Raw genomic sequence first — 18,514 nt, 5'->3', positions numbered from 1 at the left:
ACTACCCACCCAACTCATGCCCTGACCATACTAAATAAACACAAAACATAGACTACCCACCCAACTCACGCCCAGACCATACTAAATAAACACAAAACATAGACTACCCACCCAACTCACGCCCTGACCATACTAAATAAACACAAAACATAGACTACCCACCCAACTCACGCCCTGACCATACTAAATAAACACAAAACATAGACTACCCACCCAACTCACGCCCTGACCATACTAAATAAACACAAAACATAGACTACCCACCCCAACTCACACCCTGACCATACTAAATAAAGACAAAACAAAGACTGCCCACCCCAACTCACGCCCTGACCATACTAAATAAAGACAAAACAAAGACTGCCCACCCCAACTCACGCCCTGACCATACTAAATAAACACAAAACATAGACTACCCACCCAACTCACACCCTGACCATACTAAATAAAGACAAAACAAAGACTGCCCACCCAACTCACGCCCTGACCATACTAAATAAAGACAAAACAAAGACTGCCCACCCCAACTCACACCCTGACCATACTAAATAAACACAAAACATAGACTACCCACCCAACTCACGCCCTGACCATACTAAATAAACACAAAACATAGACTACCCACCCCAACTCACGCCCTGACCATACTAAATAAACACAAAACATAGACTACCCACCCAACTCACGCCCTGACCATACTAAATAAACACAAAACATAGACTACCCACCCCAACTCACGCCCTGACCATACTAAATAAACACAAAACATAGACTACCCACCCAACTCACGCCCTGACCATACTAAATAAACACAAAACATAGACTACCCACCCAACTCACACCCTGACCATACTAAATAAACACAAAACATAGACTACCCACCCAACTCACGCCCAGACCATACTAAATAAACACAAAACATAGACTACCCACCCAACTCACGCCCTGACCATACTAAATAAACACAAAACATAGACTACCCACCCAACTCACGCCCTGACCATACTAAATAAACACAAAACATAGACTACCCACCCAACTCACGCCCTGACCATACTAAATAAACACAAAACATAGACTACCCACCCAACTCACGCCCTGACCATACTAAATAAACACAAAACATAGACTACCCACCCAACTCACGCCCTGACCATACTAAATAAACACAAAACATAGACTACCCACCCAACTCACGCCCTGACCATACTAAATAAACACAAAACATAGACTACCCACCCAACTCACGCCCTGACCATACTAAATAAACACAAAACATAGACTACCCACCCAACTCACGCCCTGACCATACTAAATAAACACAAAACATAGACTACCCACCCAACTCACGCCCTGACCATACTAAATAAACACAAAACATAGACTACCCACCCAACTCACGCCCTAACCATACTAAATAAAGACAAAACAAAGGAAATAAAGGTCAGAACATTCTGCATCAGAACTATCTCAACTGAACCGTGCACAACCTTATCGTGTTATAATGACAAGGTAATGACAGGGAATAAGAGAGTTATACAACATGACAATACATTCAACTACAGTGATGCCTGAGCATATCTAGCATGGGTCTTCAGAACCTTATTCCCTATGTAGTGCACTACTTTCAACCAGGGTCCAAAGTAGTGCCCTGAATAGGGTGCCATTATATAGGGAATAGGGTGCCACAACAAGACTTCTCCCCAGTACCATCATGATCATATGGGGGGACTCGAGTTTCACACAAGCATCCCTCTATTCGTTCTGAGTGTGCTGTGTCAATGGGACCATATGCACACAAGCCTGTCTGTCCCGTGCTCCACCCTGCTCCTCCCTGCTCCATCCACCCTCTCAATCAGCTCTTTATCTGACACTCACCCAGTAGTCATTAACATTCTACTGTGATGTGGGCCAGACACTGGGGGAAGAGCTCTGTGACATTTAAACTGGAGAGATAGGATGGAGAGGACACACACACACAGACACACACACAGTCTTGCACAGCTACAGTAACCTTGTGGGGACACACAATTCAGTACCATTCAAAATCCTATTTTCCCTAACCCCTAACCCTAACCCCTGGGGTGGCAGGTAGCCTAGTGGTTAGAGCATTGGACTAGTAACCAAAAGGTTGCTGGATCGAATCCCCTGGCTGACAAGGTAAAAATCTGTCGTTCTGCCCCTGAACAAGGCCACTGTTCCCCCGATAGGCCGTCATTGTAAATAAGAATTTGTTCTTAACTAGCCTAGTTAAATAAAGGTTCAAAATATATATATTATAATAATCCGTACCCTAGCCTAATTTTAATCTTAACCCTAAACCTCCTAGAAATAGCCTTTGACCTTGTTGAGACTAACAATATGCCCCCAGTTGTTCAAATGTTTGTTTGTTTACTATTAGTTAAATAGTTAAACACGTCCACACACACACACAGGCCTGTGCCCACTGACACAGTGTTAAGTTGATAGATGAGGTGCTGTGGGGTGAGGATGTATTGCCAGAGCCAGACAGTACTTGGCTGGCTGGTGAAATGTAACCTTGGGTGTAATTTGTGCCATTGGTCTTGTCTGGTCCTGATGGTTGATTCATAGTGATGTTCTACAGAGTCGTCTGATAACAGACTGATGGTTGATTCATAGTGATGTTTTATAGAGCCGTCTGATAACAGACTGATGGTTGATTCATAGTGATGTTTTATAGAGTCGTCTGATAACAGACTGATGGATGATTCATAGTGATGTTTTATAGAGCCGTCTGATAACAGACTGATGGTTGATTCATAGTGATGTTTTATAGAGCCGTCTGATTGATGGTTGATTCATAGTGATGTTTTATAGAGCCGTCTGATAACAGACTGATGGTTGATTCATAGTGATGTTTTATAGAGCCGTCTGATTGATGGTTGATTCATAGTGATGTTCTACAGAGCCGTCTGATAACAGACTGATGGTTGATTCATAGTGATGTTCTACAGAGTCGTCTGATAACAGACTGATGGTTGATTCATAGTGATGTTTTATAGAGTCGTCTGATAACAGACTGATGGATGATTCATAGTGATGTTTTATAGAGCCGTCTGATAACAGACTGATGGCTGATTCATAGTGATGTTTTATAGAGCCGTCTGATTGATGGTTGATTCATAGTGATGTTTTATAGAGCCGTCTGATAACAGACTGATGGTTGATTCATAGTGATGTTTTATAGAGCCGTCTGATTGATGGTTGATTCATAGTGATGTTCTACAGAGCCGTCTGATAACAGACTGATGGTTGATTCATAGTGATGTTCTACAGAGTCGTCTGATAACAGACTGATGGTTGATTCATAGTGATGTTTTATAGAGCCGTCTGATAACAGACTGATGGTTGATTCATAGTGATGTTCTACAGAGTCGTCTGATAACAGACTGATGGTTGATTCATAGTGATGTTTTATAGAGCCGTCTGATAACAGACTGATGGTTGATTCATAGTGATGTTCTACAGAGCCGTCTGATAACAGACTGATGGTTGATTCATAGTGATGTTCTACAGAGCCGTCTGATAACAGACTGATGGTTGATTCATAGTGATGTTCTACAGAGTCGTCTGATAACAGACTGATGGTTGATTCATAGTGATGTTCTACAGAGCCGTCTGATAACAGACTGATGGTTGATTCATAGTGATGTTCTACAGAGCCGTCTGATAACAGACTGATGGTTGATTCATAGTGATGTTTTATAGAGCCGTCTGATAACAGACTGATGGTTGATTCATAGTGATGTTTTATAGAGCCGTCTGATAACAGACTGATGGTTGATTCATAGTGATGTTTTATAGAGCCGTCTGATAACAGACTGATGGTTGATTCATAGTGATGTTCTACAGAGCCGTCTGATAACAGACTGATGGTTGATTCATAGTGATGTTTTATAGAGTCGTCTGATAACAGACTGATGGTTGATTCATAGTGATGTTCTACAGAGCCGTCTGATAACAGACTGATGGTTGATTCATAGTGATGTTTTATAGAGCCGTCTGATTGATGGTTGATTCATAGTGATGTTTTACAGGTACCAATAAATTAAACCCCCCCCAAAAAATGTGAACCTAAATCTAGGCCAGACTACACCAATATATCAGCTAGATAACCAACAAACCACATCACCAGATCCCTATAGAACCTGGTAAAAAATAGTGCCCTATAAAGGGGATAGGGTCCCATTTGGGACTCAACCTAGGCATTGCCAGATAGGACCAGAAGACTATAAAATGTAATGTAGCTTGTATGGTGCTTCAACAGCCCACTAGGATGTGGTGAACATTGTGTAGGAAGAGGGAGCCATATGTACTTTCACTATTCTACTCATACTATGTGTTCAGCTCCACCGGAGCATCAGAGTGCTCATATCAAAGCACATGTCAGACATCTAGCTGACTGATGTATTCTACTGACATCTCTGCATCCTGTCTGTCACCACTGCATGCACTAATAAACCAGTCAATTATGGGATAGTTAACATGGCAGATACTCATTTCAGTAAAGGCTTCTGTGTGGAAAACTGTTTTGTTACCATGGCAAAGACCAACAAGACAACGTATCAACAGCTTCACAGTCCCAGTACAATACCTAACCTCATCTGACCCCAAACCTCTTCTGACCCCAAACCTCTTCCGACCCCAAACCTCTTCTGACCCCAAACCTCATCTGACCCCAAACCTCTTCTGACCCTAAACCTCTTCTGACCCCAAACATCATCTGACCCCAAACCTCTTCTGACCCCAAACATCATCTGACCCCAAACCTCATCTGACCCCAAACCTCATCTGACCCCAAACCTCTTCCGACCCCAAACCTCTTCCGACCCCAAACCCAGGAGACGTGAAAAGAGAGAGTGAGAAGGTCCTACCTGAGACACATGCAACCCTTGTCCGGACCCCCCCATCCAGACGCTTCTCATGGTTGGAGACTCTGTGGAATACAGGTTTGAACAGATGAGTGCTGTACATTTCCCTGTGAAAGGATGGTTTCTCCAGTCACCAGACAACAGAACAGAAAGACAGACTGGCCTGTCCACACTGTGGCACTATGACTGGGCTCTGTTACAGACAGTTCCAGGACCATTCCATTCACTGGCAGGGCATGTTTGGCAGGGGTGCTGCAGGGGGATCCCGATAAGTAGGCCCATCAGCACTTCCAATAGGATATGGTTAAAGGGTTGGGGGGTCAGAGGGGCGGGGACTCAAAACAGGGTCAGAGAAATTCCTCATGATTCTGCCAAAAAGAAGCAGTAGGAGGGGAGCAAGGCTTGTGTTGGTTTTCAGAGCACCTGACTGAAACATGATATGCTGCCTGGAAGAAACTTTCCAGATGAGAGAGGAGAGATAGAGAAGAGAGGAGAGATAGAGAGGAGATATAGAGAGGAGAGATATAGAGGAGAGATAGAGAGAGGAGAGATAGAGAGGAGAGGAGAGATAGAGAGGAGATATAGAGAGAGGAGAGATAGAGAGGACAGATAGATAGAGAGGAGAGATAGAGAGAGGAGAGATAGATAGAGAGGAGATATAGAGAGAGGAGAGATAGAGAGGAGAGAGAGAGGAGAGATAGATAGAGAGAGCAGAGATAGAAGATATAGGAGAAAGAGAGAAGAGATAGGAGAGAGAGATATAGAGGAGAGAGAGATAGAGGATAGAGAGAGAAGAGATAGGAGAGAGAGATATAGAGGAGAGAGAGAGACATGTACTTACTTCGGGGTGGACTTTGGGATGGAAGGTAGCGCTCTCTCTCCCTCTGTTGGTGATTGTTAGAGGGAGTTATATGTAGGGTTAGCAGTACAGTTACAGTCCATCAACAGGATCCATTCTAATGCCCACAGTCACACATGCATCATTATTAATATCATTTCATAATATGAGACATCAAATATGTAACATTCTTTCATTTATGAGCCTAAAGCAGAGAAGAGTCTTACTGGAAAAACATTATGCCAATTACAACATTATCACCACACCTATAATCTGAAATGAAAATCTGTTACAAAACATATGAATGTGGGCTCACTTACTGACCAATGTGTATGTTTCATATGATTATGTCTTACCTTTTGGGTTTTGGGTTTGCTTTTCGTGTATCGTGTAATTGATGTGAATGTAGACGTGTATCGTGTAATTGATGTGTATATAGATGTGCATTGTGTAATTGATGTGTATATAGATGTGTATCGTATAATTGATGTGTATATAGACGTGTATCGTGTAATTGATGTGTATATAGATGTGCATTGTGTAATTGATGTGTATATAGATGTGTATTGTGTAATTGATGTGTATATAGATGTGCATTGTGTAATTGATGTGTATATAGATGTGCATTGTGTAATTGATGTGTATATAGATGTGTATTGTGTAATTGATGTGTATATAGATGTGCATTGTGTAATTGATGTGTATATAGATGTGCATTGTGTAATTGATGTGTATATAGATGTGTATCGTGTAATTGATGTGTATATAGATGTGCATTGTGTAATTGATGTGTATATAGATGTGCATTGTGTAATTGATGTGTATATAGATGTGTATTGTGTAATTGATGTGTATATAGATGTGCATTGTGTAATTGATGTGTATATAGATGTGCATCGTGTAATTGATGTGTATATAGATGTGTATTGTGTAATTGATGTGTATATAGATGTGTATCGTGTAATTGATGTGTATATAGATGTGTATTGTGTAATTGATGTGTATTGATGTGTTTGACAGGTCGTCATTGTAAATAACAATGTGTTCTTCATGGACACACCTGTATAACTAAAGGTTAAATAAATCCTATTACATCTATCAATCTGTGACCCTACAATCCAGCCTCAGAGCAGTGGAGTCTGGAGCTCTTTCCACCACTGCTCTAACACAGTCATGTCCATTGTCCACAGTACACAACACAGCAGCATGTCAGTCTGAACGTCCACTACATAGAGGAAAAGGGGAATGTCTGCTCACTGTTTTTCAGACGTTCCCTCTCTCTCTGTGTCGGCCTTGTTATTATCCAGATCCTGTTGTTATTGTGGGTGTGTGTAAAAGCCCTCCACTCAGTGTAAAGGTGTCAGCAGCAGCGTTAGTGTTTCAGACGTTCCCTCTCTCTCTGTGTCGGCCTTGTTATTATCCAGATCCTGTTGTTATTGTGGGTGTGTGTAAAAGCCCTCCACTCAGTGTAAAGGTGTCAGCAGCAGTGTTAGTGTTTCAGACGTTCCCTCTCTCTCTGTGTCGGCCTTGTTATTATCCAGATCCTGTTGTTATTGTGGGTGTGTGTAAAACCCCTCCACTCAGTGTAAAGGTGTCAGCAGCAGTGTTAGTGTTTCAGACGTTCCCTCTCTCTCTGTGTCGGCCTTGTTATTATCCAGATCCTGTTGTTATTGTGGGTGTGTGTAAAAGCCCTCCACTCAGTGTAAAGGTGTCAGCAGCAGTGTTAGTGTTTCAGACGTTCCCTCTCTCTCTGTGTCGGCCTTGTTATTATCCAGATCCTGTTGTTATTGTGGGTGTGTGTAAAACCCCTCCACTCAGTGTAAAGGTGTCAGCAGCAGTGTTAGTGTTTCAGACGTTCCCTCTCTCTCTGTGTCGGCCTTGTTATTATCCAGATCCTGTTGTTATTGTGGGTGTGTGTAAAACCCCTCCACTCAGTGTAAAGGTGTCAGCAGCAGTGTTAGTGTTTCAGACGTTCCCTCTCTCTCTGTGTCGGCCTTGTTATTATCCAGATCCTGTTGTTATTGTGGGTGTGTGTAAAAGCCCTCCACTCAGTGTAAAGGTGTCAGCAGCAGTGTTAGTGTTTCAGACGTTCCCTCTCTCTCTGTGTCGGCCTTGTTATTATCCAGATCCTGTTGTTATTGTGGGTGTGTGTAAAACCCCTCCACTCAGTGTAAAGGTGTCAGCAGCAGTGTTAGTGTTTCAGACGTTCCCTCTCTCTCTGTGTCGGCCTTGTTATTATCCAGATCCTGTTGTTATTGTGGGTGTGTGTAAAACCCCTCCACTCAGTGTAAAGGTGTCAGCAGCAGTGTTAGTGTTTCAGACGTTCCCTCTCTCTCTGTGTCGGCCTTGTTATTATCCAGATCCTGTTGTTATTGTGGGTGTGTGTAAAACCCCTCCACTCAGTGTAAAGGTGTCAGCAGCAGCGTTAGCGTACCCTTTTGAACGCGGACGATGAAGGACTGGGAGACTCCGTTGACCAGGCGACAGTATCCATCTATCAGATCCGCCATGTTCTCTGCCGTGTTCAGAGACGCTGTGGTCACCGTCAGAGGCTGCAGACACACACAGATACACACAGAGACAGTCAAACAGACACAGTCAGACAGACAGTCACAGACAGACACAGTCAGAGAGTCAGACAGACAGACAGACACAGTCAGAGAGTCAGACAGACAGTCACAGTCACAGACAGACAGTCAAACAGACACAGTCAGACAGACAGTCAAACAGACACAGTCAGACAGTCACAGACAGACACAGATACACAGACAGACAGTCAAACAGACACAGTCAGACAGTCACAGACAGACAGTCACAGACAGTCAGACAGACAGACAGACAGACAGAGGTGTTTGGTGTCACTCCAAGAGGGAGTGAGAGAGACAGACAGACAGACAGACAGTCAGTCAGAAAGACAGACAGACAGACAGACAGACAGACAGACAGACAGACAGACAGACAGACAGACACAGACAGTCAGAAAGACAGACAGTCAGACAACAAAGAGGCTTCATCAGCAGGGCTACCTCCTCCAGCTGAGACCTCCAGTTAGGACAAAGCACAGCACATCAAAGGAGAGAAGTGAGAGGACGAACACACACACACAGTCCATCAAAGAACCCATGCAGGGAGGAGTATGTTTTGATAGTATCAGGGGTGCGTCTTCTTCCCTAGGAGAATCCCTTAGTGGTCAATCAAGTGTTTACTGCTCAGAGTTCCTCATCTGTCAACCAGCCACAGTGCTGGAAATAACTTCACTGAGGCCACTGCAGGGCATGTTACTGAATTCATACATGCTCACACACACACACACACACACACACACACACACACACACACACACACACACACACACACACACACACACACACACACACACACACAGTACCTCAGGGGCTCCAGCCACATTGAGCAGCAGCATCCCCTGGCGCACCTTGTCCTCCGTGCTGGAGTACTGGATGGTCTGTACCTGGGTGAAGTTGGCCAGATGTGTCGGCTGAAAACACAGACAGAACAGAAAGCACAGAATGAAACATCCATGGTGGTTATCATCTTCCTGGCTAGCCTGAACGTCACTGAACGACTGAATAAGACATGAATTGGGTAGGAAATGTAATTGTACAAAATGTACAGAAGAATGTGAATAAAATGTGAATCAAGGAAAGGCTTGATAACTCAGCAGTACTCACAGTTGAGCCTTTGTCTGTCAGGTAGCTGATGCCCTCCTCAGGTCCAATGGCAAGCTCCACAGAGATAATCCAACTGGACTAGAATACAGAGAGATGGACACAGAGACAGACAGACAGGCAGACAGACAGACAGACAGACAGACAGGCAGACAGTCAGACAGACAGAGAGACAGGCAGCACAGACGGGCAGACAGACAGACAGACAGGACAGACAGACACAGGCAGGACAGACAAACAGACAGACAGACAGACAGAGAGACAGGCAGGACAGACAGACAGACACAGGCAGGACAGACAGACAGACAGAGGCAGGACAGACAGACAGACAGACAGACAGACAGACAGACAGGCAGGACGGACAGACAGACAGACAGACAGTCAGATGAAAGAAGCAACAGTGTTTGATATGCCCAGCAGGTGTCACTGTGAAACACGTCATGAAGGCTACTGAGCTGAGCTCTTCCTATCTGGAACCCTGCCAGCCAGTGTTTCCCTGAGGACAGCCAAGCGTTATCACAGTGGGATGGTGAAACCTCTATCACTAGCCTACTTACCCCAAGGGCACATTTAAAACATTCCTTGTCGAATCTGTAAATGGGGGACAGGATCTCAAAGAACTTGTGAATGCTCTGTTCATCGTTTAGGTTGGCAAATTGTTTGAAGGTCTGCTGGATGAGTTTCCTTAGTGGTTTAGCCTTGGAGAGTGGAGAGAGGGAGATACAAAGGGTAAGGACTCCTACATGTCTTGGTTAGAAGAAAGTTACTAACAACAAATAAAGACTGAGGGTAGGAAAAATGGAACATCCTTATCAATTATAAGGCTACACCTACAAATAGTGATTATCAAAACATCATCAACACAACTAAATGATCACACAGTACGTGTTTGGATTGACTCTCAACACAAAGTCAACTCTAAGCATTATTATTCCTTAGAAGAGTCATTCCTCAGCATCCTATCAGATGACTCATAGACACATCCACACCAGGAGCCTCTGACACCACAGCCCAATAATGAGTCATGACAATAAGATCATCTGCATCCTGTGAAAGCAGAAACTCTATCTGTCTCTGCACCTTCTCCTCCCATCACTCCCACTAATTACAAGCATTCCAAAGGAAAATCCCAAACAAATCACAAATCTATGCTTTGAAATTCAAAAAGTGGAAAAGACAAATTGCTGAATCTAATCTGATTTTCTAGGATGACGACACTTCATTTGATCCTTGAAAACATTTACACGAATCTGAAATGGGTAAAAAAACAAGATGTTCTAATTATGCAAATATTAACTTGGAGGAGCATCAATTATGAACTGCCTAAATGGATAACAAAAATCAATGTAATTAGTCACATGATGGGTTCTGGGATCCTGTATGAGTGCTCTCCTGTGCACATCTCTACACAACAAATTAATCTCTGTCAGTCTGCTCAATTAGTGTACAAAGCCTACTGAGTGAAGCATCCATTTTCAGTTGCGTCTCGGTGTCATTCATGGTGTTTCATAAATCAAAGCCTGATACCAGTTATTCTCAGTTACTGTGTCTTACACATACAGATGTAGGATCGTAATTTGACCAGTATCGCCGAAGCGAAATAATCTTGCAGCAACAGGATTTGAACGTTTAGTCCATAATGTTGCGTGATCGGTGGAAAGAATATTAGCTGGCCCAAATTAGGCTACATGAAAAGTGCAAAACTGTTAATATAAACATCTGTTTTCAGAATTGACGCCTTTCCCAAAAACGTACAGAAAAACTTAGTCTACTTCTCTGCTATTTAAATCTGAAATCAGAATAGAAATATATTCTACCAACCAAATTATAGCACTGGGGGAGGCATACAGCTCACCCCAACTCATTAAACTAACCCACTATAACAACTAACTAACCAAATTATAGCACTGGGGGAGGCATACAGCTCACCCCAACTCATTAAACTAACCCGCTATAACAACTAACTAACCAAATTATAGCACTGGGGGAGGCATACAGCTAACCACAACTCATTAAACTAACCCGCTATAACAACTAACTAACCAAATTATAGCACTGGGGGAGGCATACAGCTCACCCCAACTCATTAAACTAACCCGCTATAACAACTAACTAACCAAATTATAGCACTGGGGGAGGCATACAGCTCACCCCAACTCATTAAACTAACCCGCTATAACAACTAACTAACCTAATTATAGCACTGGGGGAGGCATACATCTCACCCCAACTCATTAAATCATTACCCATAATTCGACCATGATTACTACTAAGTTTAGATTGCTGGCTAGACTAACTTACCAACCTAAAATGGTTAGCGGACATGGGCTAATTGAATGACTGTCAGTGACTGACATAACAAGAGGATAACTGCTGATGCACAACCACATTTAGAAATGGCACCTTGTTTTTTCTACAATTCTAACTCTCAACAGTAAGTTGAGACCCCGATTTCTTTTCTTCTTTCGTTTTGGGAAATTGATCCGCGGGCCTACAAAAGCTTCCTAAGACCAAATGACCAGCGTTTTGCAGAGAGCAAGACACACAAACTAATAGCACAGAACAGAAAACATGTCGATTCACATCAATGTGAGTGTAGCACCTATTTCTCAATGCCGGAAACACCTTTAATAGTAACTTAGAGCACCAAAAGAAAACATTACAAATTACAAACTCTTAAATCAATATTAATAATATTGTAATGTTGTTCTAAAAGTTGTGCATGAGGTTTTCTTCAAATCAGCTCTATCTTCTGAAACAATCCAATAACGTCGTACAGTCAACGTCACACGGTGGAGAAATACAAAGCCAAGCTCAGCCTTCGTGTCCTCCTGGGTCACACGGTGGGGAAATACAAAGCCAAGCTCAGCCTTCGTGTCCTCCTGGGTCACACGGTGGGGAAATACAAAGCCAAGCTCAGCCTTCGTGTCCTCCTGGGTCACACGTTGGGGAAATACAAAGCCAAGCTCAGCCTTCGTGTCCTCCTGGGTCACACGATGGGGAAATACAAAGCCAAGCTCAGCCTTCGTGTCCTCCTGGGTCACACGGTGGGGAAATACAAAGCCAAGCTCAGCCTTCGTGTCCTCCTGGGTCACACGGTGGGGAAATACAAAGTCAAGCTCAGCCTTCGTGTCCTCCTGGGTCACACGGTGGGGAAATACAAAGCCAAGCTCAGCCTTCGTGTCCTCCTGGGTCACACGGTGGGGAAATACAAAGCCAAGCTCAGCCTTCGTGTCCTCCTGGGTCACACGGTGGGGAAATACAAAGCCAAGCTCAGCCTTCGTGTCCTCCTGGGTCACACGGTGGGGAAATACAAAGCCAAGCTCAGCCTTCGTGTCCTCCTGGGTCACACGTTGGGGAAATACAAAGCCAAGCTCAGCCTTCGTGTCCTCCTGGGTCACACGATGGGGAAATACAAAGCCAAGCTCAGCCTTCGTGTCCTCCTGGGTCACACGGTGGGGAAATACAAAGCCAAGCTCAGCCTTCGTGTCCTCCTGGGTCACACGGTGGGGAAATACAAAGTCAAGCTCAGCCTTCGTGTCCTCCTGGGTCACACGGTGGGGAAATACAAAGCCAAGCTCAGCCTTCGTGTCCTCCTGGGTCACACGGTGGGGAAATACAAAGCCAAGCTCAGCCTTCGTGTCCTCCTGGGTCACACGTTGGGGAAATACAAAGCCAAGCTCGGCCTTCATGTCCTCCTGGGTCACACGGTAGGGAAATACAAAGCCAAGCTCAGCCTTCGTGTCCTCCTGGGTCACACGATGGGGAAATACAAAGCCAAGCTCAGCCTTCGTGTCCTCCTGGGTCACACGGTGGGGAAATACAAAGCCAAGCTCAGCCTTCGTGTTCTCCTGGGTCACACGGTGGGGAAATACAAAGCCAAGCTCAGCCTTCGTGTCCTCCTGGGTCACACGGTGGGGAAATACAAAGCCAAGCTCAGCCTTCGTGTCCTCCTGGGTCACACAGTGGGGAAATACAAAGCCAAGCTCAGCCTTCGTGTCCTCCTGGGTCACACGGTGGGGAAATACAAAGCCAAGCTCAGCCTTCGTGTCCGTCCTCGTGAGTTTGTTCGTAGGTGTAAAGACAGTAACAGTATCAAGCTATCAACTGCATTTTTACTCATCTCCTTTTTGATCAACCTTTTAGTGTTTAGTGAAGTTTATAGTATGGTTAGGTTTTTTGCACACAACGAAAAATGTCCTAATAAGTTGGATAAGTTTGTGAGAATGAGGCGGGCGAATTGGGCGTCTAATCGTCAATCAGCAATCTGAGGGGCACATCCCTGAGAACTTGGCTTCTAAAGCGTCTCAAACAGCCAGCAGAATGGAGTATTGTAAACACATTTATTGTAAATAAGAATAAATATATTCTATCAAGGTCTTCGGTGAGCATGGAAGTGAACCGGGTAAGGGGTATGATCTTTGTACGTCTGTAACTTTCTCACACATCATTGTTCACGATTCATTCATCATTATCCATAATCATGGTAGTATCCACATTCACGTAGAAGTGTTGAGAAACATATATCTATTCTTATTTACAATAAAAGTGTTTACAATACTATTCATTTATATTGGGCACAAAATGATCTGAAACACAACCAAAGCAAATTGCGAAAGCATCCAACACGTTTGTAGAGACACAAGCTTGATGTAGTCATTGCGTGCTAGGAATATGGGAACAAATACACAACTTTTGACTACTTTAATACACTTATAAATACATTTGTCCAAATGCTTTTGGTTCCCTAAAATGGGGGGACTATGTAGAAAAAGTGCTGTAATTCCTAAACAGTTTGATATGGGTGAAAACCCTAAAGATGACAGTCTGCACTTTAACCTTATAGACATTGTATCATTTCTAATTCAAAGTGCTGGAGAACAGAGCCAAAACAACAAACAATGTGTCACTGTCCAAATACTTCTAGACCTCACTGTCCAGTAACGAAGTCGTCCTGAATACATCTGACCTGTCTTCCACCCTGGTCATAGGCCTATAGTCATGTCAAAATACGCAGAATTGCAGGAAATTATGTTTAAAACAGTAAACATTTTCCTGGGGGAAATACAAATAAAAGTTTTAAAACCGAGACAGACAAAGTATTAGATATTAGTCCTTTCCACTCCTGGTGATTTCTGCACTGTCATCTGCTTTGTTAATGTTGGCCTCAGATTCTAAAAAGCAGGAAGGGATTGGGGTGAAGGTGCAATCTGTGTAAAGTATGTCAGCACGACTCAGCAGCCAATCACATAATCCGTTGTTCACTTATGTTCCAGTACAGTAAGTTCCAACACACACCCTTATCTCTGCAAACATCTGCATCACACACACACACACACACAGTCAGGCAGGCAACAGAGACAGAGAGCAACACAGAGAGAAGGAAAACACTAAAGATACATAGGTGGGTTAAAGAGGAAACAACAACAACGAAGATTAAGTATGTAAACACGGTTATGTGAGCTATTGGATCACTCCAATATGGTATCCTTCCGTGCCGCAGGATACATTCCGAGTAAGGATTTTCAGGTTAGTCCAGGAGTCAATTCCGATTTAATTAGAAATTCCATTTCAATTCTTGAATTCACTCCTGAAGTGGAGAATTGTTTTAAATTCAATTTTGTATTTTTTTCAGTAATGGAATTTGACTTGAATTGAAATTAGACTGTTTTTATTTTTTTTAAATTGGAAGTGAATTATAATTTTAAAAACATTTGACCTTTGGAATTTAATATTTTACATTTCCCAGTTAATGGAATTAATGCACATAGTATCAAAATGTTCTGTGGGATTTGTATTTAATAATCTACGCTCTTAGAAAAAATGGTTCCAAAGGGGTTCTTCGGCTGTCCCCGTAGGATAACCCTATTTGGTTACAGGTATAACTATTTTGGGTTCCATGTAGAACCCTGGGGAAAGGGTTCTACATGGAGAGGCTAGCTAGCTGCTCTAAGCTATTGAATAGCTGTGGGTATACGTCTGCCCTATACACTAAGATACAGACAGACAGCTCTTACCTAGAAAATCGTCTCAGGAATGCGCAGAGAAAGAGAAGAGGTGGAAGTAGTGCCGCTGCAGCTATTTAAGGGGGGGTCAGCCGCAACATAACCCGGTACAGAGGACTAATCAGAAAATTCTTACTCTGAATGCATCCTGCCGCGCAGAAGGATACAATATAGGAGTGATGCAATATAGTACTACATAAGAAGAAGAACATTAACATGAGACGTTGTTGTTTGTTTTGCAGGCTGGAACAATGGAGATGTGTAGTAGCGTGGTGTTGGGAGGCCTGGTGTTGTTGCTTCTACTGTGGTTGTTCAGGCTGAGGAGACAGAGACATGTCCATCTACCCCCAGGACCCTGCGCCCTGCCGCTTCTAGGAAACCTGCTTCAGATTGACAAACAGGCCCCCTTCAAGACCCTCACCAAGTGGAGTGGTGTGTATGGGCCAGTGATGACAGTGTATCTTGGGCCCCAGCGAGCCGTGGTGCTGGTGGGGTACGGGGCAGTCAAGGAGGCTCTGGTGGACCAGGCTGAGGATTTCACAGGACGAGCTCCTGTCCCCTTCCTGGTCCTTGTTACCAGGGGATACGGCCTGGCCATCAGTAATGGGGAGCGTTGGCGCCAGCTGCGTCGTTTCACCCTGACCACACTGAGAGACTTTGGGATGGGCCGTAAGAGGATGGAGGAGTGGGTACAGGAGGAGAGCCAACACCTCATAGACAGTCTGGACGCCACTAAAGCCGTGCCCTTCGATCCTCATCCATTCCTGAGTCGCACCGTGTCCAACGTCATCTGCTCCCTGGTGTTTGGCCAGCGCTTCGGCTATGACGATGACAACTTCTTGCACTTGCTCAACATCATCTCAGCTGTACTGCGCTTTGGAAGCAGCCCCTGTGGACAGCTGTACAACATCTTCCCCTGGCTGATGGAACACCTGCCTGGTCGGCAGCAAGTTGTGTTCGGCCAGATGGACGAGTTGAGAGGCTTTGTGATGAAAAAGATCCACGAGCACCAGGAGACCATTGACCCAGGCAACCCTAGAGACTTCACAGACTGCTTCCTCACCAGACTCAACCAGGAGAAGGATGTGTCCTCCTCTGAGTTCCATTACGAGAACCTGGTGTCCACAGTGTTGGACCTCTTCCTTGCAGGAACAGAGACCACCAGCACCACTCTCAGATATGCCTTCATGCTGCTCCTCAAATACCCCAACATTCAGGAGCACGTTCAGCAGGAGATCGACACAGTGATTGGCCGACAGCGCGTCCCTCAGATGGAGGACAGGAAGTCCCTCCCCTTCACAGAAGCCGTCATCCACGAGGTGCAGCGCTTCCTGGACATCGCCCCATTGAACCTCCCGCACTATGCCACCAAGAATATCTCATTCAGAGGGTACACTATCCCTCAGGGCACCGTGATCCTTCCGATGCTGCACTCTGTTCTGAGAGACCAGGACCACTGGGCCACGCCCACAACCTTCAATCCCAATCACTTCCTTGATCAGAACGGAAACTTTCAGAAGAACCCCGCCTTCTTGGCTTTCTCTGCAGGTAAGCGTGCCTGTGTGGGAGAGTCTCTGGCTCGTATGGAAATCTTTCTGTTCCTGGTGTCTCTGCTGCAACATTTCTCCTTCTCCTGCCCTGGAGGACCTGACAGCATTGACCTCAGCCCAGAGTTCAGCAGTTTCACTAACGTGCCGCGTCACTACCAGCTCATCGCTACACCCCGCTGACCAGGAGGGGAATTGCAGCCGGACCACAGGAGGAGTATAGATGAGGGAGGTAGGGACAGCACAGGAGGTTGGTTCCCATATGTCTGATGCCATTTCATAAGCTTGTTCCAGCCATTATTATTATGAGCCGTTCTCCCCTCAGCAGCCTCCACTGAGGGACGGGTGTCTATTTTTTTTTTTTTTTTTTTTTACATGACAATGTGATGCGTTGTGATACTTTGTGATGTGTGTTCTTTAACAACGAATGCTTGGAGATTTTTCTGGTCAGTATAGGTGGATCAGGAGAAACTCAGGGTCCTGGGAGTGAAGTCCTCTTTGTCCTCGTCTTGTCGTGTCCCGTGTATATATATATTTATATATTTTCTTTGCATATCTTTATATATATTTTTTCTCAAAAAATCTCAACTTCAAAACACTGTCCTGCAACCCACCTCACCAAGTAAAAAAAAAAAGTATTATTCACCCCAAATCTGAAATCCACAATAGAAGCTAGCCAGAAGCTAGCCAGAAGCTAGCCAGAAGCTATCCAGAAGCTAGTGTCAGTTTACTGGCTAACGTTAGTATTCAGCTAACCATGGTTGGTGGTCATCAGCTATCCTTTAGCTCGAAAAGACAGTTTTGTACAACGCGACTCAGACCAGAGCATACCAGACCTATTTTCTCTCCATATCCCAAGATTTCTACCGCAAGCTCTGGACATTTACACCTGGATCTTGCAGCTAGCTAGCTGCTATCCGAGTGACTATTGCCAACGTCGGTCCCGGAGCAAACATCAATTATTCTGGAGCTAGCCAGCTAAAGAGTTCCATCAGCCACTCCTGGGCTACAATCACCTATTCGGACCGGTTTTACTGCCGACGCAGTCTCACCTCATTTGCTCATATCGTATATAGACTTATGTTTCTACTGTAGTATTGACTGTATGTTTGTTTATTCCATGTGTAACTCTGTGTTGTTGTTTGTGTTGAACTGCTTTGCTTTATCTTGGCCAGGTCGCAGTTGTAAATGAGAACTTGTTCTCAACTTGCCTACCTGGTTAAATAAAGGTGAAATAAAATAGTGCTGCGCGATTAGTGCTTTTTGAGGTCAGTTCGGTTTCATCATTATTTTTTAAATCACGGTAAAATGTTTTAACATTAAATGTAGTATGTGGGTTGAATGCTGTAACACAGAATAAAACAATGAATAAAAGTCCCATGATGGTAGTGACTGCCCATTACTTCTGGTCCCTTATTAACCATCATGGATTCACAGTACTTTACTTTAATAACATATTTCAGTTGTTGTGTATGTTACATTTGTTATATTTGATGACTTTATTATTTCATTCCAATTCATCATTTCATCTGTATAGAGCTGCTGC

General features: G+C 44.1%; 2 protein-coding genes across 10 annotated transcripts in view; one reads left to right on the top strand and one right to left on the bottom strand.

Annotated features, from left to right (window-relative positions):
* The window catches only part of LOC110507293 (focal adhesion kinase 1-like), a 134,169-nt gene that overhangs the window by 55,274 nt on the left and 60,381 nt on the right, over positions 1 to 18,514 (bottom strand). For all 8 annotated transcript variants that reach the window (XM_036937413.1, XM_036937415.1, XM_036937418.1 and 5 more), the window contains 6 exons: positions 9,974 to 10,114; positions 9,420 to 9,497; positions 9,119 to 9,226; positions 8,165 to 8,282; positions 5,734 to 5,776; positions 4,896 to 4,957 (listed from right to left, as the gene is read on the bottom strand). In XM_036937413.1, coding sequence (XP_036793308.1) covers positions 4,896 to 4,957; positions 5,734 to 5,776; positions 8,165 to 8,282; positions 9,119 to 9,226; positions 9,420 to 9,497; positions 9,974 to 10,114 — 550 coding nt within the window. The remainder of the gene's footprint in view (positions 1 to 4,895; positions 4,958 to 5,733; positions 5,777 to 8,164; positions 8,283 to 9,118; positions 9,227 to 9,419; positions 9,498 to 9,973; positions 10,115 to 18,514) is intronic.
* Positions 14,698 to 17,559, top strand: LOC110507310 (cytochrome P450 2F3). 2 transcript variants are annotated; one of them, XM_036937467.1, is made up of 2 exons: positions 14,698 to 14,820; positions 15,664 to 17,559. In XM_036937467.1, the coding sequence occupies exon 2, from the start codon at positions 15,673 to 15,675 to the stop codon at positions 17,149 to 17,151; it is 1,479 nt and encodes a 492-aa protein (XP_036793362.1). In that variant the 5' UTR covers positions 14,698 to 14,820; positions 15,664 to 15,672; the 3' UTR covers positions 17,152 to 17,559. The 2 variants fall into 2 exon arrangements, with proteins under 2 accessions (XP_036793362.1, XP_036793361.1); XM_036937466.1 differs by having other exon boundaries at positions 14,698 to 14,945.

The sequence above is a fragment of the Oncorhynchus mykiss genome, chromosome 2, assembly GCF_013265735.2.
Source record: "Oncorhynchus mykiss isolate Arlee chromosome 2, USDA_OmykA_1.1, whole genome shotgun sequence".
Lineage (NCBI taxonomy): Eukaryota > Metazoa > Chordata > Actinopteri > Salmoniformes > Salmonidae > Oncorhynchus > Oncorhynchus mykiss.
This window is presented reverse-complemented; position numbering and strand designations above follow the sequence as displayed.